This window comes from Epinephelus lanceolatus, chromosome 3 (assembly GCF_041903045.1).
Source record: "Epinephelus lanceolatus isolate andai-2023 chromosome 3, ASM4190304v1, whole genome shotgun sequence".
NCBI lineage: Eukaryota > Metazoa > Chordata > Actinopteri > Perciformes > Serranidae > Epinephelus > Epinephelus lanceolatus.
In genome coordinates, this window is record NC_135736.1 from 41946591 (window position 1) to 41971667 (window position 25077).

The following is a 25077-nucleotide window of genomic DNA, read 5'->3' on the forward strand; positions in this document are numbered from 1 at the left end:
TATTGCTTCTTATTTTTCTACTGTGATGGGTTGCTTTTTGAACATTATGGACGGGAGAACACTTAATGACAGTGGTCACTCGTTTTGGAAGATCATCCAGCCAGCCTGCACATATTCACCTCTCCATCCAAACCCCTCATCTGTTGCTCAGAAACATTAATTTCTCCATCCAGAGTCCTTGACTTACTGCTGGAGGATGACCTTAAAATGATGGTTTTTATGTGTTTTCTGTTATTCTGTTGGCTTATTAGACTCAGAACAAGTGTCTATGTAAATGGAAAATAAATAAAGTCTCATCTTGTCTCATCTTGTCGCGTCGCGTCTTGTCTTATTTCTTCCTCCTCCTTATTAATAGCTGTAACTTTAGCATTGGTGTTTATGCTTGTGGTAGATTTCACATTAGATCACATTAAGATTCCTACTGGTGCCATCTTTTTCACTGTGACTCCGAACTGCACCCTCTGGCATGACTTGTGATGCTATAAAAATAGTAACAATTACAGTATTGAAAACGGGGACATTCCTCATGTCTGTCCCGTCAAACTGTCCCTTTAAATTGAATCATACCAGAATCACAGGTTTGGGTTTTCAGGCAAAAATAGTGACTTGGATTTAGAGTTCATCTTCATGGCAAATTTAAGCTATATCCAGGCAGACTTACAAGTGTGTGTGTATTTGTGTGTTTATGTACCTTGAGGCCTGGTAAAGTACACGCTGAGTCATCACTCTTAAAGAAGACAATCTGCTGACCGAATTAGCTTTGCAGGGGGAAACCCTGTTACACAACAGAATGACATTTAAGCAGCCTCTCTTTCTTAAATTATCTTTCTGACAGACCTCTGTGTCTTCCACTCGCTACTCCTTTGCATATTTTCATAGCCTTTTTCTTTTATTCTCTTATTACCATTTAATTTTTTCTGTCCCTGCCGTCTTTCTCTCCCTCTCACTTCACTGCGATGTTTCATCTCACTCCACCCCTAACTGGGCCTTCACCCTGTCTTCCTCCCTCTCCCTCTCTGTCGTTCATCTTCTGTCCATTCCTGGACTGACACCCCCCCACTCCCTCGTCTCTCTTTCACCATACGATACTTCTGTGTTGACACGTCCGTCGGCGAGTTCCTATAGCAACCAGACATTTCTGCTGACCCCTGCCTTGCTTTGCGTGACAGAGCTGCAGGGGCGTTCAGTCACAGGGCAAAGACTAGCAGAGGAGTCTACTGTATGAGTGCACGTACATAGCCAAACACACACAAACACTGCACGTGCACATGCAGTCATATGCATGCATTTACATTCTTTTAACATTAAAAGGTCCAGTGTGGAAGATTTAGGGGGACATATTGTCAGAAATGGAATAAAATGTAATAAGTATGTTTTCTCAAGTGAATAATCACCTGAAAATTAGAATCATAGTGTTTTCTTTACCTTAAAATGAGCTGTTTATAGCTACATATGGAGCAGGTCTTCATCCACAGAGAGCGCCATGTTGCAATGCAATGTTTCTATAGTAGCTCAGATGGGACAAACCACACTGGCTCTTTTTCATGATTTTCATGATGGCCACTGTAGTTAGAAGTAGAAATGCACCGATCTGATATCTGGATCGAATATCGGCCCCGATATCATCAAAGTAGATGGATCGGGTATCGGGAAATGCAACCTATACCTGAGGCGATCCTTTTCCTTTAAATCTACTGCGACGTGAGCTACGTCATACGTCATGGAGCGAAGGAGAGAATCTGCTGTGTGGAGGTATTTCACACACTTTCAACTGCTGTTTCACAATTGTTTATTTTTGTTAAAAATAAATAGTTCATCATTGCATTAATGTTTCATCTAGTTTCATTTTATCTTAGTAATGAACTGTGTAGTCATCAGTGCCTGATGCCTCTAGTCTTTTCTGTTCTACATGTAAAGGTATATAGCTTTTTAGGTCAACCATGGTATCGGATCGGTATCGGGTATCGGCTGATACTCAAAGCCACAGCATCCGGATTGGTATCAAAACTGAAAAAGCTGGATCGGTGCATCTCTAGTTACAAGCCCCTCTGCAACGATCAGCACAAAAAACACACACATATTTTTCCATGAAATTGTGTGAAAAATTAGACGTGTTGGGTTGTTGTTACCTTAGAATGGGTTGTTTATCTACATAGGGAGTGGGTCCTCATCTACGGACAGCGCCATGTTGCACCGCCAGAACGGACAAATTGAACGCTGGCTCTAAATAGGGCACTTCTTGTTTAGCGTTTTTACATTGGCTATCATTGTTAAAAGTTACTCTGAGAGGAGAGTATTGATATTTTTGATAATTTTAACGAGAAACTGCTTTAATCAGTGTTTTTACCAGACCTCTGCCGTAAAAACTTTTGAACGTTTTAATCATAAGTAAGGTCAGCATACAATAGCATGGGCAAGGCTAGCAGCCCTTCTCCAGCATGCCAAGCAACAGAGACCAACCGCTAATTTGGCTCCCAGTAAACACTTCCTGAACATCTAGATCTTAAGTTATTAAGAAAAAATGTGACCACATATTAGCATGTGCTAGGCTAGTTGGCCACCTTCGATGTCCCAAGCAGCATCAGAGAAGCACTGATTTGTAATGTGAATTCTAACCAAGAGACGTTTCATTTGGTTGCACTCTGCAGTCCTTACCACTAGATTCCACTAAATCCCCCAAAATCTTTCACACTGGACCTTTAATCACACAGACATCCATGTGCATGCAAACATGTACACATCATCTGAAACAGGTGGACACACAAACTTTATATTTGTTGAACATTTTTATTTTTTTATTAAAAATAACATTCATAACAGCAACAGTTGTACAACCAATAATTATAATCTGAAACATGTCTGCAACAATAATTACACTTGAGAACTGGAGGACTTCATATCCTCCTTTTTTTAAATAAGTTAAGAAATAAAGTTTTTCTTTTTTTTCCCCCCGAATCATTTTTCTAAAAGCATTTATACATACAGTGTTGGCTATAGCTGGCTCACAGCGATCTCTAAAAGCCAGGTCTTTAAGACTTGCTTTAATGTGGATATTCATAGCATGTTATCTAGGCAGGCATTCGGTTGTTATTCCATTTTGATCTGGCAGTAGTACAAAATGAGCATGTTATCGATATTTTCCAGTACATTAAGCTACAGTACACGGTCGAGCACTTCTCTAGTAAATGTAGTATGATCAGTGTATGGCTACTCCAGTGTTAGATTAAGTTAGATTCAGACATCGTAGGATAACAGTAATGTTTGGCATTGAGGCCTGAGCTGCACTCTCCAGTTTCCAGTTATCGTCCCATGTGTAGAAATCCAGTTCTCCACGTCTCCAGTTTCGTCTTGAGCTCCACATTTAGCCCCTAATTACGACTTCTGAGTCCAAGTCATAGTCCAGTTCTTCATTTGTGGGCCAATCAGTAGTTGAGCTCAAAGTCAAAAGTGTTTAAGCGGCCAATCAATGGCTGCCAACTGCAAGAAGAGACCACCAGTCTAGCTTTGGGCGTCTGATAAGCTTCCATCGATCCAGGTTAATGTTTGTTCAAACAAATGAAATCCAGTGTTTAGTGTGACAGATATCCTCCATTCCAAAGAGTTCATAAGATTGCACTTTTATTATATCCATGAAGCTGGACGCCCTGCGGCAGCTCTGGAGCAGGAAAGGTGACTTTCTTTAAAGCTGTCCCATCACCTCTGTTGATTTCTCAGCATCCGTTCACAGAGTCAATCATCCCACATTCAAGAAGCCCATGTTTCTTGTCTCTCCTTATTCCTTTGGTGCAATGTGTCTGGCTTTTGGTTAGCTTTACCATTTCCTGTCAGAAAAAGAGAAAATAATAAGGTTATTTTCAATTAATTTATACATTCATAAATAAATTCGTCTTACTTTGTCACAAATGACTGTTGTCACTGGTGGTACTCTCCCTCCACAAACACAAATTCTGTACATATATTTTTCATTTCACCTCCATGCTTCTGTGCAAATGATGATTGTTTGTTGGTAAAGTGGTAAAAAAAAGTTTGTGAATCGCAGACTTAGTTTGCTATTCCATTTTCGAGGTAAATATTTTAAATAACAGTAAAAATATATTTTTTAAAAGGGATTTCTGTCTCACTCATGATAAATAATTACATTTTTCTCTGTACTCCAATAAGGTCAGAGGTCAGGTTATATGCTATAGGAATCAGATGACTGATGGCACAAATGACTCTGACGATAATCCCAAGTCCCCAACTTCATTTCTATTTGCAGTATTATATTTGGCAGTATGGCTCTGTTCTGGGGCCTCTCTGCCTTTCTTCGGGCCTACGCAGAAAGCCTACACGGAAAGCTTTAAGTCAGAGAGAGCACACTTCACTGCCTTTCCACGTGCAAACAAGGAAAGCCTGAGGCAGAGAGCAAACCTCCCTGCCCTTCCATGCGCCTACATGGAAAGCCTAAGGCAGGGAGAGCAGCAGTAAAGACCCCCCCAGGAACAGAACAGGGCAAGCATCAATCACAAACAGAAATGACACTGATAAGTCAGATCGAAAAGGAGGAGCTGGGGTGGAGGTGGGTTGCAAAGCAGCTTGCAGAGGAAGCAGCAACAGTAGGCAGGCCAGAGCAGTTTAAATAGGACGCCCTGAATGAGATCTGCCAATGGGTTGCATAGAAAGGAATCACGTGATCTATCAGCTGACTCCCTTCCATCAATCAGCTGCTCCATCAGTTGATTGGGCTGTTTGAGATCAGCTGATGTAGCTGGGACAAGAGCTGAGTTTCACATCGTGTCCTGCCTGAACTAACGCTATGCTCATTGTTTTCTCTCATTATGCCCCATCCTGCCTCAGGTTACAAGATATGGATCATCACTCCTCCCTCCATCTCTCAGGCCCAATCTCTTACCTGCAGCTCTACATGATCATGGCTCTGATGGCTGCTTTGCTGATGCGTTTGCGGTGTTTCCTCCTGCGGCGAGGAGAGGCTGGACGGAACGGGGCCCGACGGGGTGCGGGCGGGATGGGAGCCACCGTGGAGAGGGCTGAAAGAAACAAAAATAAGGCAGAGGACACTGTCAATACAAAAGTTAACAGTGAGTCTTTTTTTTTTGAGGAACTTAAAACGCAGCTCACATCTTTCCCAAAGGAGCACCGGAATCTGATAAGTGTTAAGAATGTCATGTGTGACAAAGATTAGCAAATGAATAATACGACTGTCCTCAGGAAGCTCACAAAACTGGTCATTTGTACGAACGGCTCATAAAAAAACAGCAAAGCAGGAGGAAGTGTGACGCCAAGCATCTGACTTTGACCTGGGGGCTTAGTTCTGTGGCCCACTGAGTAGCTACTGTTAATACTGGTTTTATCATGAAGGCAATCTTTACTTAATCAAGTACTTTAGGCCAAACATGGTTGAACAAGTAATGCTGCTGTGTCTTTGTCATTTAGATATGAGAACTCGATACTGTCACTGGAGGACCATAAACAAACACACAGAGGAGAAAAAAACAAAAATAACTAACAGAAAAATGCATAATAACATAAAATGAATTTAAAAAAAGGAACCAAGTTACAAATGCATCACATGAACAACAGTTGATATCATCAACAGCAGTGTGTAGTACTGTGAAGAATAAACACAGGGGCGTAGCTCCTGTAGTGGCTCTAACTGCACTCCGAAGGTCAGCTGATAACCTTGAAGTCTGCGTAACAAAGCCTGTGACTGCCTGCAGGTTTAAGTCAAACATGAAACAGTGGGAAGTCACGCTCTCTCACTACAGAGCTCTCGGGGGGTCGAGGAAGAATAGCAGGACACATGTGGCCATGATGTTTAGTCATACATGCACAGTGGGGCTGCTTCCTGCATGGGAAACTCTCCCACTGATTCTCTCATACATAAAAAGCTAAAATTATGAGAGATGCTCTAACAATACACACGTGACTGCTGGAGCGTAGCTGTAGAGGAGGTGGTTACTCTTCTGTCTGACTTGCATTAAATTTGACAAGGGCAGCGATCGTAATACAAGTCCGCCACTCTGCGTGTCCGTGTCGTGCATCCAGTGCTGCACAAACTTTTTCTAATCTTGGAGAGACAGTTGTGCTCTGTGAAAACAAAGTGGTCTTCCTGCTAGTACTTTTAAAGGGCCACTTGTAATGAAGGGTCCTATTTATGAGAGCAGTTGCATAATGTATTCTGTGCATCTGAAAGGAGCTCTCTTTAGTTTGAGGAAACGATCCTGATGATGTCATAGTTATGTCATCAGAGTCATCTCAGATTGGGCTTGGGACATCATATTTGTGATATAAAGCCTTTGTTGAGATGTTTTGTTAACTTGGGACATGAAGTTTAAAATAGAGCTGTACGATATATGCAAAAAATCATACTGCGATGATTTTGACAGATATTGCATTTCATTTTCACTTGGAAAAAAATATAAAAATGAGTGTTTTTTTGTGGTCTATACCAAACAAACAGGTTACCTTACATCTAAAATATGATTTGTAGGCCGGGACATGTGTGTAGCACCACAGTACTTCATTTATAGTGGTATGTTGTGACACAGCTTACCTTTATCAAAAAAACTGCATTGGATTTATTGCACTTACCCATATGGTGGCTTTGACAATATTTTGATTAATTATGCAGCTGTCGCTACTGTTTGGAAATCTGTTGATGACCCTTAATCAGATTTGACTGGACTGAGCAAAATGACAATTCATCCTTTACTCTTAGGGTGCTTTCACACCTACCTTGTTCGGTTTGGTTCAATCAAACTCAAGTTTGTTGCCCCCTGACTGTGGCTCATTTGGCCAGGTGTGAACACAGCAATCACACTCAGGTGTGCACCAAAACAACCGAACCGAGACCTTCTTGAAGAGGTGGTCTCGGTTACAAACAAACTCTGGTGCGGTTCATTTGTGGCGAGAACATGTTCCGACCTCGGTCCGAACCAACTGCAGTCACATGACACATTGTTTGGGTTAAACATGAGCATGTTACAGTCCTGGAGGATTATTAATGTGCACCTCCTCCTGTACTGCCTTAATATGCACATATTTTCTAGTTGGAGCTGTGCCTCGTTTTCAAACTGTATGGTTTGACTAAAATGAACAATGACAGCAATATAGTCCACGATGAGCAGCGCTAAAATCAACCTGCGTAGTTGTCCCTCCATTGTGACATTAGAAAGTGTCACATTTATCTTGCAAGTGTACTCTTCTTCAACATTTGGTTTACTTCCTGGATTTTTCCCACGTGGAAATTCTGACCAATCGAGAGCAGCTTTCTCATGCAAAGCATTGATCTGGTCTGCTTGTAAATGTTGCCTTGAGAACACGAACCAACTCTAGGCAATTATGCAACTTCGTAACAAAATTAGTCCCTGATTCAGACCAAAGCAAAACAACTCTAGGTCTCGAAGCACCCTTAATCAGTATAGGCGTCACAGCTGCAAAAATGACAATTTTACAAATGTGGTACACTCTGAGTCTCTTTTTTTCAATTGTGGTCTTCATTTTTTTGCTGTCAGGGAGGGTCTAACTGATTTTCATTATGGGCAATGTAGGATCCAGTGGATCTTGGCCTATAGGGACTACAAGTCAGGATATCTCAACCTCTGCTGCCTTAATTTTCACCTATTATACTAAATACTGCACTGCTTCTCTCACAACCTGAAGGTCCAATCTTTATTTTTTGGATCACCTGATGAAAAAATACATTTGGCAAATATAACCAGTGACCTTTAAAACCAACTTTCATCCACACAAACTTCCATTCTCACACAGCTTAGCCGTACCTGTTTTAAATGATGTCGGCTTTGGTCTTTGCTGAGGATGATGCGGATGAAGATGAGTCTGTGGATCCGGTTCCCTCTGTACCATCTCCAGAACTTTCTGTCTCCTCTCCTCCTCTGTTAAATGACTGACCGTGCTGGTCAGTTTTGAGTCTTTTTCATTCCCTTGATTGGCCAGCTCGGCCCCGCCAGAGTCTCCACTATTGGCCGACCCACTCTCCTCCCTCTCCTTCCCTTCTTTATGACTGGTTGTTACAGCCTCAGTCTGTTTGTGATTTGTGACCTCTGTAATTTTTTGGCTGGTCACTGAGTCTTTCTGAATGGTGGTCAGAAGAGGGGTGGGGGGTTGTTCTAACTGGGGTGGCTGTGTTGGGCTGTCAGGTGGAGAGGCGCTGTCCGATTGGGGAGTGTTGAGTCGATATTGTGTCCTCAGCTCTTGGTCTTCAGCTCCTCTGTGGTTGAACTGCTGTGGATAATGCGGCTGATGATGATACTGATACTGCTGCTGAAACTGCTGTCTTTGCTGATGCTGTAACAACTGTTGCTGCCTCTGCATGTGATCTGGATGATGCACCTCCCCACCGCTCTTTGTTACATGCACGCCCCCTTCCTCCCTGCTCCCGTCGTACCCGCTCCCATGCCCAACCTGCGGTGTACTTCCCATGATGCTATGCTCTGCCCTCGCTTCAGATGGCCAGCTGCTGACCGACCCGAGCACCCCAGCAATCGGCTGGTGTGCCCCCGGCTGCATGTGCGTGGGCGCCTGGTGCACCCTGGGCTGCGTCCAGTGCACCAGCTGGGTGTAGCTGCCCTGCTGCCACTGCCTCGCCACTGGCTCACGCTCCTCAGGGTGGTAGTGCTGCTGGTTATGCTTCAGGTCGTCGTGGCGATGGAGGTCGGCCTTGGAAGCATGAGTCTTTGGTGGAGCAGGGTGGACGGTGCGGGGGTGGGGCAGCGGAAGGTGGGAAGATGGGGGAGGCTGCTGCTGTGGTGGAGGAGGGTTGGGGTTGCTTTGAGTGGCGGAGCGAGGGATGGGAACAGTCAAGGAGGAAGAGGAGGACGAAGAGGACGAGGAAGATGTGGAAGGTTGGCACCTGCAGCTGACGTGGTCTTCCACTGAGATGATGGCTTTGTCATAGTGAGCCTTCCTGTTTATATACTGGATCTTTATCACCTGGAAAAGAAGAAGAAAAATCAAAAACCTTAGCACACAAAATCTGATCCACATAAAGTTTGAATCACTGATGTAGTTTTGGGTCCAGACATGATAGGAAAAAAAAAATCCCACAGAAACTATGCATACTCCTACAAATCAATTTCTTCAATCAGCTTCTTTCATTTAAACAAACATACTGTGGCTGTGCATGTGCAGTGACGCCTGTTGCAACAAGCAGCCAAGTAATACGACTGGTTGAAGACGTTTCCAGACAAGCTAACAATTCCATGAAATTTGACGGCTTTGTGCCAAGACCTCTGCTGTATAATTTGCTGAACAAAGCAGTGTTTGATTACTCGTTCTCAAAGCAACATCATGTGTATACATATATAGAATTAGGTTCTGCTTATTATGTTGCAGTGTCTACCCAAGTGTGCAAATCATCCCTTGATGCAATGGTATTAAAATGACAACACAGGGCTTATTACTGTTGATGTGACCTGACAATCAAAATCACTATCATGATTTACTGGGTTTCTGTTATGCGTTATATTAAATAAAACACTTCATACCTGTAGAACAACTACCCTTTTACCTTTTATAATACTATCATTAAAATATGGTGAATTTATGGTTAATTAAACTTCAGTTAATTGTTATTAACTGGGCCCAAAAAGACTTTTCCCCATGGACTTTCATTGGGAAAAAGACGTCTAAATCAGCCGATACATTTTTTTGAGTGTCACAACCTCCATAAAATGATGTGTTTCACTATCAGGATTTGATCCATTTGGTCTGATAACTTTTAAAAAGTCTAGAAGAGAAGAGTAGAAGCAGTGCCGATCATCCAGGTAATTTAATATGTGGTAGTTAAACGTTTTTGGCTTCATGTGCCCCTGATAAACTTTATAGGAATTAACAGGACCCCGTCTCCAACGCTGTATCCAGGTCTCTTTATACATCCATGGGACTGCTGCTCAAACGAGAGGTTGTACTTCTGCATTTTTGTATAAAAATGTCTTTAGTGACATATTGTAGTGCACTGTTTGGCTGTAATATGAGAATTTGTGAAGAAATGGGCACCGTACTGGTTCCTCCGTACAAGCAGAGGCTGAAAAAACTGAGATTCAAGGGTAACACTAAGCAGTGTTGATCACATGAACCAATATTATGTTACTGTGTTGCCTATTTCAAAAGTATTTGCATCTTTCTTCTGCATAGACTGCATAGAAATACTTCTTTAACTGAAGTTTAATTAACTATCAATTAACCAGTTTGTAATGGTCGTTATCATAAAATGTTAAAAATGTACTGGGAAATGCACACTTGATGTCTTCCTAAAATGCACGATGACAACATTTTCTATTCTCATATCTGTATGGTAAATATGTAGCTTAAGCCATTAGCCTGTTAGCTTAGCATTAAGACTAGAAACACAGGGAAACAGCTTACCCAGCTCTGTCTAATGGTAACAATGGTAACAGCACCTCTAAAGCTTTTTCATGGCATCTGTGTGAACTGTGTACCTGCAGGTATCTGCTGGAGGTAAGAATAGGAACACACTGCAGCATCCTGGTGTTGCAGCAGCCCGAACATCGCTGCACCTCCACGCAGGGTGGCCATAACAGGAAGTTGGCATTACGGCGGTCCAGCATGGACCTCGTCACCTCCATCACCTCTGTCCGAACTTTACACGCCGCCTGCTGGGCCGGCTGCGCCTCCACTGATAGGGTAAAAGAGGAGGGAGAAGGAAGAGAATAAGAGAGGGATTTTTGGTAGAAATAGCATGAGAAGTGTTGAGAGACAGATGGCAGAAGCAGACGAACAGAAAAAGACACAGGAAGGGACACAAATAGATGCGGAAACCTACCAAGACTTCTAGTATATCGGCCATGGGTGTGGTTTGTGAGAAAATCATGCTCGTCTTCTTCCTCTTCTGCACGAAAAGACGGGGGAGGAGGGGAGATTAGAAGTGGGAGAGGTAAGAGAGGAGAGAGTGAGACAAAAACACAAACAAAGAGTTAATAAAGTCAACTTAATACCTTCCAACTTTTATCTGAAAACAAGGCAACATTCAAGCACCACTTTCACAAGCGACGACAGAAATCTGAAAGCATGTGAGGCCGTTAGGGCAGTTTTTAGCAAAGCTCATTGTTCACTGCACAAAGGAAGCCATTTTTTCTCCTCCCGGTAAAACAATTAGGCTATTTTCTGCCACAATTTGTCCCCACGCTGTCAAGAATACTGTTGAGGAGAGATAGGAGTTGTTAAATATAGCTCGTGTGCAGATCTGTGAGTGTGTGTTTGCCCTCTTACATATGTCGTTATTTCATACTGTTGCCCCTTAGTCCTAATTATATCCCTGGTGTGGATTGCTTTTAGTCACTGTGTGTGTGTGAGTGTGTACAAGATGCACAAAGTGTTGCCTGTTAGCCCTAATTAACTGCCTGGTGCAGAGAGAGAACATTTTCTTGTTGTTCTCAGAAGCTACTTTCTAATTTTATCTGTGTATTTATCTGTTTCTGAATGTTTTGTAAGACTTGATCCTTTCTTCCTCTTTCATATATTAACATGTGACCCATTTGATTCTGTTAAAGCCAGCCAGCAAATAACAATTGTGATGTAACTGCAACTCACAGTAAATCATATCTTTTCATGGTGTGCTTTAAGTTTGCACGGTCACGTTTTTGTTTGCATGGTGATAAAACACAGGAAAAACTTAGCGTACCTCAAAAAGAAGAAACTACTAATTGAAGAGAGACTGCCATGCTAGCAGCTCTCCAAGGCTGCACTTAGGCTCATGTGTGCTTTGAGTTAAAGGTCCAGTGTGTAGGATTTCGGGAGATATATTGGCAGAAATGGAATATGATATAATGAGTGTGTTTTCTTTAGTGTGTAATCAGCTATAAATAGGAACTGTTGTGTTTTTGTTACCTTAGAATGAGCTGTTTATATTTACATAGGAAGCAGGTCCTCATCTACAGAGATTGCCCAGTTGCACTACCGTGTTTCTACAGTAGCCCAGAATGGACAAGCCAAACACTAGCTCTACATAGGGCCATTCACGTTTTCCAGTAGACTATTATAGTTAGCAGGCCCTACCACCAATAGCATTGGAAAAACACCATTTTTTTAAATGTGAAACCACTTTATTCGGTGTTTTTACTAATTTAAATCACTGGGTACAGTACATTCTTGGAAAGGAAGAGACCTCTGCAGATAATTCAGCTCCCAGTAAAAGCCTCATAAATATCTGGAACTTAAGTTATAGGAGAAAAAAGGTGAGCACAGATCATACATTTGCAGGTGCTCGGTTAGGGGTCTTTCTCCAACATGCCAAACAGCATCGGAGAAACACTGATTTGTAACATGATACCACTTTACTCAGTATTTTTATTGGTTTAAATCACCAGGTCCGTTTGTTTTGGAGAGGAATCCTCACCACTAGATGCCACTAAATCCCCACATCTTACACAGTGGACCTTTAAATGCCAACGTCAACATGTGTGTTTCTAGCATGGCTAAAAACACAACATTTATGGTGTCAAAATCTGGACACAAACAGAACACTAAAACAAAAAGATCCATAAAATACCTGCTTATCTACAGCCTCAATTCAAATCTGCGAGAGACTTTCTAAAGCTTCGAAATTCACAGGCATCATCAAACCAAAAAAAAAAAAAAAAGTTTCTGGATAAAAGCACACACTTTGAGTCACTTCCTCGTGCCCTGTTTCTGAGGATCGTTCCCTCTGTTGGTTCCTCTCTGTGGTCGCTGTTATGTCAGCGTGTTATTTATGCACATGGAATGATCAAAGGGCTGTCTATTAATATATGTATGTGTGACTTGGTTCTTCAGAGGGATAAGATTAATGAATTTTTTAATCACCCGCCTAGCTTCATGTTTCTGTTTGTTTGGACTCTGTTTTGGGGGGTGGAGGCGTAGAGGGGTGGGGGTGAGGGGCTGGTGGTCTCTTTCTGTCACACACATCCATATTTCACAACATGGAGAGGAATCCAGAGCGAGAGAACAATGCAGTGACCTTGTGCTGGAAGTTTCTCTCTGTCTGTGTCTCGGTTTGTCCAAAACACACCAAGGTCACAGCAACACACACACACACACACACATACACACACACACACACACACTCACTCTCTCTCTCTCTCTCTCTCTCTCTCTCCCTCTCTCATCAAGCTGGTTCATCATTCTTGCTGCTGTCTTGGATAAATATTGCCTTAACATGGTGCCTGGCATGTGCACTGATGCTCTCCCTTACTGCATTCCTATCTCTTCAGGCCTCTGTAGACACACCCAAATGCTTACCTCCTCCACGTCCGTGTTGTGTGTGTGTGTGTGTGTGTGTGTGTGTGTGGTGGTCATTAGTACCTATTGCATTGGTCTCCTGCTGCAGCAGCAGCTTCAGGTCGTCCACAGAGGAGATGGGAGAGTTCCTCACCAGGTCGACCAGCGACGAAGGAAGCGCATCACCCTGTGCAGACACACACACAAACAGTTGTAATGCATTTTTAACTTTACCTTGAAAACAACTGTTATTGCAAGCTATGCCAATAAAGTTTGAGATGTTATTAGAGTGAACAGATTCAATAGCTGTGTCTCTAGAACAAATACATCATAATGGACGGACTCGTCCAGAGCAGCCAAAAAATGGCAACCATTTCCTGCTTGAATCCCAAGAACACAACCAACGCACAGCGTGCTTTGAAGCCCTCAGTACTCTGAAATCTATTGTGCACCATCAGTTGTTTAATGAGGCATTTAGGTGGTCCCCATCAATCCATAAAATCATAATGATTACATTTACATGCACACTAATTTTCTATTATTATTCTGAATATGAAAATATAACAAATTGGACACGAGTCATGACACAGCATATTCCATTTGGATACTCTGAATAAGGCCTTTTCCAAATATAGTCATTCCAATTGAGATATGGGATGTGCCAGGATCATCCAGATTTCAGTAGCATTCTTTGGACATGTATATACAGTAGCATGTTTGGAATATGCATCTCAGTTGGGGTTTTTAATCACAGTTTTCAGCACACAGCCTGGTCAGCTCTGCATGTTGTACACAAACCAACTCGGCAGTAGTTACAAGGTTGGGGTAGAGATGCATGCCTAAAATAAAAGCCCACATTTCTGGTTGATATAACATATCATATAGGTTCTGATGGAACTGAAGATTACGCAACAGTTTCTGTATATCTTAAACAGTGTATGTTACTGGACTATGCTACAGTTAATTTAGGTTTACGTTATTTATGTGTTAGAATAAAGGCACAAGTTATTTTACACCAGACAAAAATGAGATTGTGGACAACGTTGTGCATAAAAGACGATGTGAAGTTTGTGTTGGTTTGGATCGTAATAAGTTTTTGATCGTGTTACACAGTGTTGAAGTGAAATAACGAGTAATTTGTGAGAATATAGAAATAAGACATTGAATCGATAGTGGACCATACAAGATGCAATTTTGCAAGGACTCTTTTTTGTATTCTCAATAAACCACGTTTAACTTTTTCCCTTCCTCATATGAGTGCTGTGGAAAAGGAACAGGAACATGAGTCAAAATCGAAACACCTCACAAACTAAGTAGCCTAGGAACTACAGCCACAAACAGGTTTTTGGATGTGCACAAATATCGCAATGCCGATGTTTGCGAGAAGGTGATTGAGGGAATTGAAAGTGGGAGACTGCGTTCGCCGCCACTTGAAAACTCTGAACAAATCCTATTTTGAAAGAAAGAAGCAAAATGGGACGAGCAGCTCCAGCCCTTCCACTTTTCCATATGATAATCGATATGTTAGCATCTCAACAGGATTACTAGTGAAATATTCATTCTTATTAGACATGTTAACAGCTTAGTAGGAATGTCTTTCTTTGGCACAGGGGCAAAAACCTGAATATTTTGTGCATGTAAACATCATCATCACATTGTTTTTACCACTAAGGCAGCCACTGAATCGAGTTATATGCAAATATCTCTTAATAGTCAAATAAGCAGGAGGATATTTTTATAAATCTTTGTAGAACTTGTTTTGTAAAGTTTTTGTAAAGATCTGTTTTTCTATGATTCTGAAAAATCAAAAGCAAAAGTGTAAGAGAGAGAAAAAGAGATTAGTGAACAGAGAGAGAGACGCAGAGAAACAGGGCTGATGTATAATATCTCATTTCTCCATCTCCAGTCAACACTTGCTCCAGTTTCACTTCCTCCTGCAGAGGAAATGATGGTTGTGATTGGTGTTTGTTGCTGCTGTTGTCACTCTCTCCCTGTCTGTTTACCCACAAACACCGCAGTTGCTCCCGGTGTAACACGGCAAATTAGCCTCTCACTTTCTCTGTCTCGCACAGTCGTTCTCTCAGTGTTATTTCAGTTTAACGCTTTAGCACCAGACATGGAGAAAAGATCAATATCTTGTATTAAAACCCAGATTTGGTCGAGATTGTTCATTGAAAGTTGCACTGCGTTTACTGTGAAATCATCGATATCACTAAGTAATCTAAGTCATTTAATTATCACTCGATAAAAGAAAAGGGATGTGACATTTAATTAACTTTTAATGAGTGCCATGGCAGTAATTCATTATGGAGCCAGTGTGGTTGGATTTAGGGAAAGACTCATGTGGTTTCTTTATCAAGATCAGAGGCAGATTACTCAGTGTTCTGTGTCACATTTTGCTTTGGTTGGCTGTAAGTTGATACTATCTCGGAGTACTTGGAATATCACTTGATGCAGTCACATGCCAGAAAGATGCCAAAACAAATTAGGGTGTGTTAAGAATGCGAGGAGAAAATATTTTGGGATAACTCTCAGAGATGCTTTGAGAGAAAAGTAAAAGTGTTCATTTGCTCACTTCTATCATGATACAAAATTTATGACTATGCATATAACATGTTTACAGTGTGTTACAAGTAAACACGCGGGGCCTCTAATGATGTACGCAGGGCTCACCCCCCAAAGACGGAGATTAAACGAGTCTTGATGTAGCAAACAGCTAGTCAGAGGATTTATATATTTAAATGCAAAATAATTTCCTAACAGTTTCATTTTGTGGTATCAGAGTATCTGTCAGAACTTTCCCATTTCTCCTCTTGGGGTTTTGCTAACGATATTCATGGATGCTAATGTCCCCACACTGTAGATGCTCCCATTGATTTTAATGGAAAAATATTACTGATATGTGCCAACTCTATTAGTGACGTGACTTTCCATTAAAATTATCAGCAGCATCAACAGTCTGAGCACTTTTTGCATTTATTAAGATTTCTGATACCTCTGTGTGATTTGTTTCACTGAATGTCAAACTTTTTTTTCAACCTGATGCAACACAAAATCTATAATGTCAACCCAAACACAACCTCCTTTCCTGAGAGATTCAAAGTAGGTTTCTACTGCAGGCACTTACCCTGTCCTGATAAGACACAATGTGGTTACTGTTTACCCAGAATGGTAGTATGAGAATGAGCTGCACTGCCGGTTAACCTCAGCTGAACTCTATGGAGCCCGTTGTTAAAGCTAATGTTATTATTTTTAGGGGGTAAAATCCAGATATGAATGAGGGTGATTATATTGGACATACAATACAAGTACAGCTTAGTTAATGTATTAAATGATAGAGATTAGATTAAAAGGCCGATCTGCAACACCTGCATTTAATCCATGCTCTGCTAATTCTCCAGTCGAGTGAAGTATTTAAAAGACCATTAGTCAAACATCAACTGAGGGAAAAAAAAAAAAGATCTGGAAAATGACACGGAAATATGTCAATTATGTGTTTTATGTAGTATTAAATTTGATAGTGCATAAAATACTGCACAGTGGTGGTTAGCGCGGTCACGTCACAGCAAGAGGGTTCCAGGTTTGAACCCACAGACTGGCTGATGCCATCCTGTGCATGTTCTCCCAGTGTCAACTTGTGTTTTCTCCGGCTTCCTCCCACAGTCCAAAGACATGCAGGTTAACTGGTGACTCTAAATTGCCCGTAGGTGTGAATGTGAGTGTGAATGGTTGTCTGTCTCTATGTGTCAGCCCTGTGATTGTCAAGACCCGTGAAGTTACCTAGAGAAAACACACTGACACGGGGAGAACATGCATTCATTGTCTCATCTCGTTTCAGATCCCAGGTCCTGTCAGGTTTCCCGCCCTAATGTGTTTCACCTGTGGCGCATTGTCTACCTTGTCTTAGTTTATTTAAGTCGGTATCTTCCCCTCGTTTGGTGCCAGATCGTCTTTACAGTTGAGTAAGAGTTTTACCGTTTCCCTAGTGTCCCCTCTGTATGTGTTTTTGACCGTTTTTGCTTGTGACCACGCTTTTTGCCTGTCTTTTTTGGATCATTTTGCCCATGTGACTGACAACCTGTGTATCGATCTTTTCCTTATGAAGAACCCTGAACTTTCATCTGAGTCTGTGAGTCTGCTTCGTGAGTCCATCTCCAGTTGTGCTTGGTAGTGATAGTCTGGCAACCTGTCCAGTGTGTATCCGCCTCTCTCCCAATGACAGCTGGGATAGGTTCCAGCACCCCCCGCAACCCTTAACAGGGTATGGATAGTAAATAAATGAATTTCAATTTTAAATGTAATATGCTTTATGTACAGTATGTCATAACTTTTCATAGATACACTAGATTTTGCAGCTTTGCTAAGCATTAAGACTTTTGACTCTTTCTTTTCTTCATTTCTGGTGTTTCCACTCAGATGGGTCCGTACAGCCAGTTGGAACATATATAAGAGGTCCTTTATTTCCCATGTCATACAGGCAATAAACACAGAATGACTGTACCAGGGAACACGACTATTCTTGTAAGATGTATTTGTTGCTCCTACCTGCCTTTTTGCACTATTGTGTCATATACATCGTAAAATTGGACGTTTTTAATGGTGTATTGTGTTGTGTGTCTGTACCTTTGATTTTTTTGAGAGAAGGAGAAGATTTCATCCGTAACATATTTCAAATATAAAAGTACTGGTGGTCAAACCCTGTAGTATACTATCAAACAGATGGCACGTGCATTCTTTAAAGGGGAAGATACTGATATATATGCAGGTTTAATTTTATTTTTGTTCATATTTTGGATGTTTTTTTCTGAGAGAGGTTATTTGGAAAAAGTTTTTTTCATGTTATGTCTCCCTCCACGTTCATTTTTCATCGAGCCTTCTCCCTCCCTTTCTCTGTCTGTCTGCTTTGTGGGCGGCGGTGGCTCAGGACACCTGGATGACTTTCACGAGCCATTGGCTGACCTAGTTAAGCAAACACACACACACGCACACACACGCACACACTCGCCCCCTCTTTTCCAGTTCACATACAGATGCTTAACCACTTAACTGTCCGCCCAATTTGTCCAGAGAGCCTCACACACTCGCACAGAGACAGTTTTCACTCTGTTACATGCTATCATTACAGTGACAGTGCCAATCGCACACACACACACACACACACACACACACACATAGAAATTAGAGAGTGGAGCACACAGACAGGAAATAGTTCCTCAAAACAACAACCTGCTGGTTTTAAAAAAGGCCAAGAGTTGGACAACAACCTAATAATAGTGGTGTGAGCAGAAGAGCTAAATTACCCAGAATAAATCTGACACAAGTTCCTCAATTGCCATCGAACACACACACGCACACACACACACTAAAATAGGTCTCTCTTGTTGTTTTTAGTCTCCGTGAAGCCTGTAAATGCCTTCTCTGCTCAATATGGAAAGTTTGGCATGTTTCATATCTTACACTGCGTGAGCGTGCATAGCTAAGCTCTTGAGGCGAGAAGACTATCTGGTAGGATGTCATGATCTACAAGCAGGTCACACACTCACGCAAAAACACACACAGCATGGGGCCTTGGAGGAAGCCTGGAAGGCAAAGAGATTGTGCGGAATGTTTGAGGAGAAAGGTGAATGTAATGGAATGTAATTATGGGGCCAGCTGACTGCACGCACACACACACACACACACACACACACACACAGAGTCATACATATACAAACATGCTATCAACAAGAGACGCAGACTTGAAAAAGTAAACAGAAACACAGAAAAACACTGCATCCAAGTGTGTGACGAGTGACTCACAATCACACCGCGCTGTCACAACACACTTCTTTTATCAGAGATATGGCACATGGCCAACATACTGTCGCATAAACTTGACAGACTCGCAGAGCTCAATGGGTACTCACTCTCTCTCTCTCTCTCTCTCTCTCTCTCTCTCTCTCACACACACACACACACATACATACACACACACACACACACACACATCAGCAGAACAGATAGATTCCACCCGGCTGCAGAGATGAGGGTACAGATGATGGATGGAAAGACAACAGAGGAGACGAGCAGAAAAGTGGAAAGAGGAGTACAGAAGAGATGAAAATAATCGAGGAGGAAGAGGAGCAGACTGGGAGTCTTGAAGCAAGGCAGTAAACCCCTCTGCCCGCTCAGTGCATCATAAGATCACCAAAAGCCTCTAAAACCCGAGGGAGCTCTTCAGGTATACAATGGCAATATGGATTTCCACAATAAGCACAGACACAGATCAGCAACACCAGAGCTGAAACAACTGGTCAAATAGCAAAAATGCTGAATGTTCCCTGCAACTCCATCTTCTAAACTGTGATGATTTACTTATTTTATTCTTATAATAACCTAAATATCTTTGGAATAATGGAAAACAAGCAATTTGATGACATAACCTTGGCTTTCAGGAAATCGTGATGGCCATTTTACACTCATTTCTGACATTTCTTAGACCAAACCAGCCCTACGCAACACAAGGAATTGTTCTGAAAGAATACTGAAAATTTTAGACTGTAATTTCTCCAAAATATGACCACATGGTTTTTACAGATAGAAATTGGGATCCATATTTATGTTTTTGTGTTAGGCGCTGATCTCTACTGGCAGTAATAATGCTGCCTTCAAATGGGGTTGTGTTTATCATTTTCATGAGAAGAGTCCATATGAACACTCCCATCTTGTTATATTGATAACCTCATGGGTGGAAATTTTCTGAAAACTCCGAGTTCACAAGTTGTGACAAATTTGTTGGCGTTTTCAGAAGTGGTGAAGGCCATGAACGACACTGCTTGGCAATTTGATAGAGGAAAATGTTAATATTCCTCTCTTTTTCATCCGTCATTATGTTTTTGCATTTCCTGCAACATGTGACCATCTTGCTAGCTTGCTAAATTGTTAGCCTTGGTGGCTTCTAGATGCCAACAGTAGTGTCCGTGTTGTTGTTGCCTAGCAGCAGTACTTTTACCGCCTGAATGCTGAGCATATCGCGTACACGGCTTCCCGTGTGGAGCTCAAAAGTTCCATTTGAAGGCAGCATAATTATTACGGGGGCAAAGGAGGAAGTCAGGCGACATAGTACAAGTTAGTTAGTTATTTTATGAATGTAACATGGTATGTTGACGTACATGTGGCACTTGACATGTGTCACGTGTAGGAATAGGCAAGTACACCATTGTCTGTATCTGTGTCTGTATCTGTTCAACCAACTAAATTATCTGTATCCGTACTCGGAATAAGTCAAGTTTATGCCAGATGTGGGTGGAGGCCCAGCTGGAACTGTTTCACAACGTTATCTATGTGTTTAAAACAGCAATCACAAGCAGGCATTTAAGAGCTATTCTATCGTCCACTGGCAAGTGCGCTCATTTTAAAAACACTCCTGTGGGTCCTTCAGAGGCTATGCGGTCTTCTGGGTTGGTTGGTGGAATATTCAGAAGGTACTTCAGACCCTCTCTATACTGTTTTAGACTTCCTGTACAATCTTTCAAACTGATTTGTTATCAAAGTTAGCGTCCCAGGCTAGCTGACAGCTGCTTCAAAGTAAAAGCCTTCCAGCTGCTGGGAGCTTGAAAGCAAGGAGGCATCACTAGAAGACTTTTACTGTGAAGCAGCAGCCAGTCACAGAAGTGTTTGACTAAGCCCGGAGTGTTGTCTCACTGGTTAATTAACACTGCTCTAAATTTATTGTATATTTGCAATTCTTCCAGCAGAATATCGTAACTGTTATTTGTTGATACAGAAAATAAGAATTGCAAGCACACACAGACACAAATGAACACGGGCAGTGCATTCATCTTTGATTTATCCTGATTTCACCACTGCAATGTTGTATCTGACACAGATTACATGTTTTCTCATTCTCTCCACAGCCCTGAAACTTCATATCTGTAACCTTTTCATCCAGTGATTTAGTTATTTTCTATTCTTTAAAAATAAGTAACTGTGATCCACAAATCTGCATGACTTTTATCATTTATGATTTTTATTCATATCATTTGAAACTGTCCACTGGTGCCTCTGACTAGATTTTTCCTCTAATACTGCACCACATGAGGCTTACAAACAAATACTCTTATGTGCCACTGCGCTTTTCTATCTGACACACACTGACACACGCATGCACAGAGGCACAGCACCCCCGCTGCACACACACAAAAACACAAGCACATATGTCCACTATCACTTGCGCAGCTACACCCGGCCATGCGCCCAGATGTGTGCACACACACAAATACACACACTGCTACACAAAGTCTGTGAAATCCCTGGCAGATTAGTTGTTGTTCTTATGTAAAATGGATCAAGCCGGGCAGCAGCGAATCATCCAAACCCGCCTGCAGAGACAATAGTCAGACTACAACCTGTTCAAAAGCCACCAATCAGCTGTATGCGTGTGTGTGTGTGTGTGTGTGTGTGTGTGTGTGTAGTCATGCTTGTGTGTGTGTTTCTGTAAACAGATTGTGTAAGCAGTTAGGTTTGATTGGATTGCTTGCTGACACAACAGCTGCACAATAAATAGAAATGGATTTTTCCCTCATAAACTATGATAATGTTTTCTGGATGTAGTTATTACATCAACCTCAGTGAACCTGCGGTGACTTTGCTGAATAATCTGTGTGCGTGTGTGTGCATGTGTGTGTGTGAGACTGTGCAAACTGAAGTCTTTTCCACAGACAGATGTGACTGAACTAAGATGTCTCTTTTTTCCATCACTGGACTGAACATTGTGACAAGAAGAGGATTAGCGTGTCACCGAGTCTCAGTTGGACTCACTCAGGTCACATGGCGGGTCAGTGTTCTTTTAACTATAAAAATATGCCAGATGTCCAAAAGATGTCATAACTCCCCGTGCACATTGAGCTGAGCATGCTAATAGTTTCTGTGATTATCCTGCAGGATCACAGGTTTAACTCCAATGACAGCCAGTTTCCAACCACAGTGCCCTCGTGCAAGGAGCTGAGCTCCCGCCCTCTGCAGCTCGATGAGCACCATAGAGTGTTTGTAGTATCATATTTGCACCGTGTGAACTCTTATCATGTGAATGTCAAAGAGTTCTCAAAGCTCTGGTTCCACCAGCTTTAGGAGGTTGATCCTTTGAGGAAGAGATGCTGTGAGATTCCTACTTAAGTGGTGAGTAACACAAGTAAGAAGCAGAAGCCAAAGAAGCAACATGTTGGTATGTCATCTCAAAACGTCTTAGGTCGGAGTGGGTGGGTTTACAGAGCATAAGACACCACAGACCATGGATCATAACCCTTCTCTTAACAAAAGTCTACATTTTTAACCATAACACAGTGTTGATCTGTATCTAACTGTGTAGTATTTGTTCCTGAAACTTAACAAGAGAGACAGCCTGCTAGATTTTAGTAGACAAGGGTTGGAGATGATCAAATTGAGGTGTGAACAGCAGGATTGGTATATATCAAAAAATTACATCTTTTAGTCTTAAAGAAAGACAATACTGTGTGTTACATTAGCTCTGCTTGCCAAGATGAGGTTCTGAAGTGGATAAGTATCCACCTGACAGATGAATGAGTGCTGCAAAACCATTCACACACATTAATAAACAACGCTGTTAGACAGTTTGACCAATTCTAGCCATACAGAAGATGCTCTGTTGGAGTTCTGTGCAGACTTTTCAACCATATTGCTTCTATTTGCTGGCTGCAAGCTTCAGAAACAGGTGTCAGAATGGAAACACTGAGCACAATAAGGTAACAGCCCAGACAGCACTGAAAGAATACGTCCCACAGAGAATAATTTCAATGGAGTGACAACAGGACCTCAGCATGGTGTTGTCTTCTGCAGTGACACTATTCCAACAGCAGCAGCAGGAGTTACTGTAGGTTAACTCCTGCTGCTGGGCCACCAGCCAAGGCCCTGCCTCACCCTCTCTTTCTCCCTCGGCCTATGACAGAATGACTCTTTCTTGTCACACTTGAGGGGAATCACTATTATGAAACATGAAAAGCAACCGCAAAGAGAGAAACAGATTCCTTATTCGGTACAAGCCGCAGAGTCATAGAGGAAAAACTGGAAAGACTGATGTACGGGCTGTCACACACATGTTTTTTGCCTTCTAGTGAAACTGTTACACAAAATATCCACCTCACAGCTCGTAGAATCACCTCAGGGGACAGTATATGGCAAATGCTCCTTAAGAATGAAGGAAGTTCTCACCAGTCGACAAATCACTTCGTCCTGTAGCGATCAGTGCCTGTGTCACACATCTGAGTCAGAACATGAACTTACTACCTTTTTTTGTTAGGTTCTTTGGAAATCAGTCTTTCTGAGGGTTTTTTTTTTTTTTGGAGCTACTCATCTCTGCCAGTTTAGTAAAAGCTCATTGAAGGCATCTAGGCACAGAATTTAAGACAGGGACACATGAAATGGTCCAAAATCAGGATCTGATCATGTATTCCTTCTCAGTTTGTCTCACACACACTGAAATCTTTCCTCCAACTTAACCATGGATGTAGTGGAGGCTCAGTATATATTATCATAGAAGTGACAGACATAGATATCTGCAAATCAAAACTGACAAAATGGACCATCACATAAGGTAAGAGAGGTCAGAGAGCATGCTTTTTTTCTGATATTGAACTATTAATATTGTGATCAATTACCTTACAATGATCACCACATTTGCATTAACCACTACATCATAATGCTTTTATCCAAAAATCAATATTTAACTGACTGGCAAAAATGAATTTCTAATCCATGTCTGTTAGTTTCCCCTCACCGACTAGAGGTCATATGTTTTACCAGCACATCTTCCCGGTCTTACCTCAGCGCTGCTGAGCCGCAGACGAGCCGCTGAGAGCGCAGCTAACAGCAGCAGCAGGACCCAGGACCTCATGTTGCCGCCCAGCCTGAGGAGCCGCAAGCGACCGGCTGGGCATTTAGCACCTCGGCGTCCAATCCCCCGGCTGCACCGAGCCTCGTCCCGGTGTCGTGTGCTTGCCGCTTGTGCAAAGCACGCACTGTTAAATATCCCCAAATGTGTCACTGCCTACAAGCGCCGCTTGTCCGAATGTTTGCTCACGCTGACTCACGCGCAGGCTAGACGTCTGACTGTGTCCATAGCGCTGTTTTGAAAACTCTCAAAAGGAGACGTCAAGGGTACTGTGTGGGACAGACAGGTGCGTAATGCAGAGTGTTATAATACACGAAGGCTGCAGCCACGCAGTTCCTACTATAACAGTCTGCAGTGTAACAGAGAGTCCCAGTAAGCCCCTGCTATGATTCCAAGAATGTCTCCAAATGTGTGATTTTTAAAAATGGTTCGTCAAAATGTGCCAAAGTGCTCGATGCATCCAGTGTCTGGTCTAAACTCCACTCAAAAAAGACCAGATCACGAGCTGCTGTTCCAAAATTGCCGTTAGAAGTGACAAAAATGCAGCATTCTCCTCACAAGTGAAACATCTCCAAAGGTCCGTGCGTAAAAGTTGGTTCACCTTGGAATGGCGCGCTTGTGCGTAATTCAGCTTCGCTGCAAAAGTCACATTACTCTCACTCTCACTTGCGATGCACTTGATTGCAAATGTGCTACCTGTCTTATTTAAATGTGTCTCTTATCGATAGCTCCTCCCTGTGTATGTCTCACTCTGGCTCTGCTCCCTGTCCCGGTGTTTCTCCGTGTCACCGGCTCCGCTGGGTCAGGTTGCTCTCGCCCCTCGCGCTCTCTCTGGTTGCGTCTCGAGCGGTGAGCAGCTTTTCCACATACAAACAGGGCCTCCCTCCTGAAGTTTCAAACATCAAGCCAGACAGAGAAAAGGCGAATCATACCGGAAACGGGGCGATTTTGCTTTC

General features: G+C 42.2%; 1 protein-coding gene across 1 annotated transcript; it reads right to left on the reverse strand.

Annotated features, from left to right (window-relative positions):
• Positions 1–2767: 2767 nt before the first annotated feature.
• On the reverse strand, positions 2768–24954 carry pdgfba (platelet-derived growth factor beta polypeptide a). The gene is made up of 7 exons (XM_033624948.2): positions 24053–24954; positions 13321–13423; positions 10805–10870; positions 10461–10657; positions 7782–8952; positions 4892–5027; positions 2768–3821 (listed from the first exon to the last, which is right to left on the reverse strand). The coding sequence occupies exons 1-6, from the start codon at positions 24122–24124 to the stop codon at positions 4900–4902; spliced, it is 1737 nt and encodes a 578-aa protein (XP_033480839.1). The 5' UTR covers positions 24125–24954; the 3' UTR covers positions 2768–3821; positions 4892–4899.
• Between the last annotated feature and the right edge of the window lie 123 nt (positions 24955–25077).

Bases quoted from the DNA above. Each gene is read 5' to 3' on its own strand.
- pdgfba (XM_033624948.2), bottom strand. From the start codon at position 24,124: ATGAGGTCCTGGGTCCTGCTGCTGCTGTTAGCTGCGCTCTCAGCGGCT. The intron at 13,424-24,052 runs GTAAGACCGGGA...GTGTCTGCACAG, and splicing joins TGCGGCTCAGCAGCGCTGAG to GGTGATGCGCTTCCTTCGTC. The intron at 8,953-10,460 runs GTACACAGTTCA...CTTCTTTTCCAG, and splicing joins CCTCCAGCAGATACCTGCAG to GTGATAAAGATCCAGTATAT.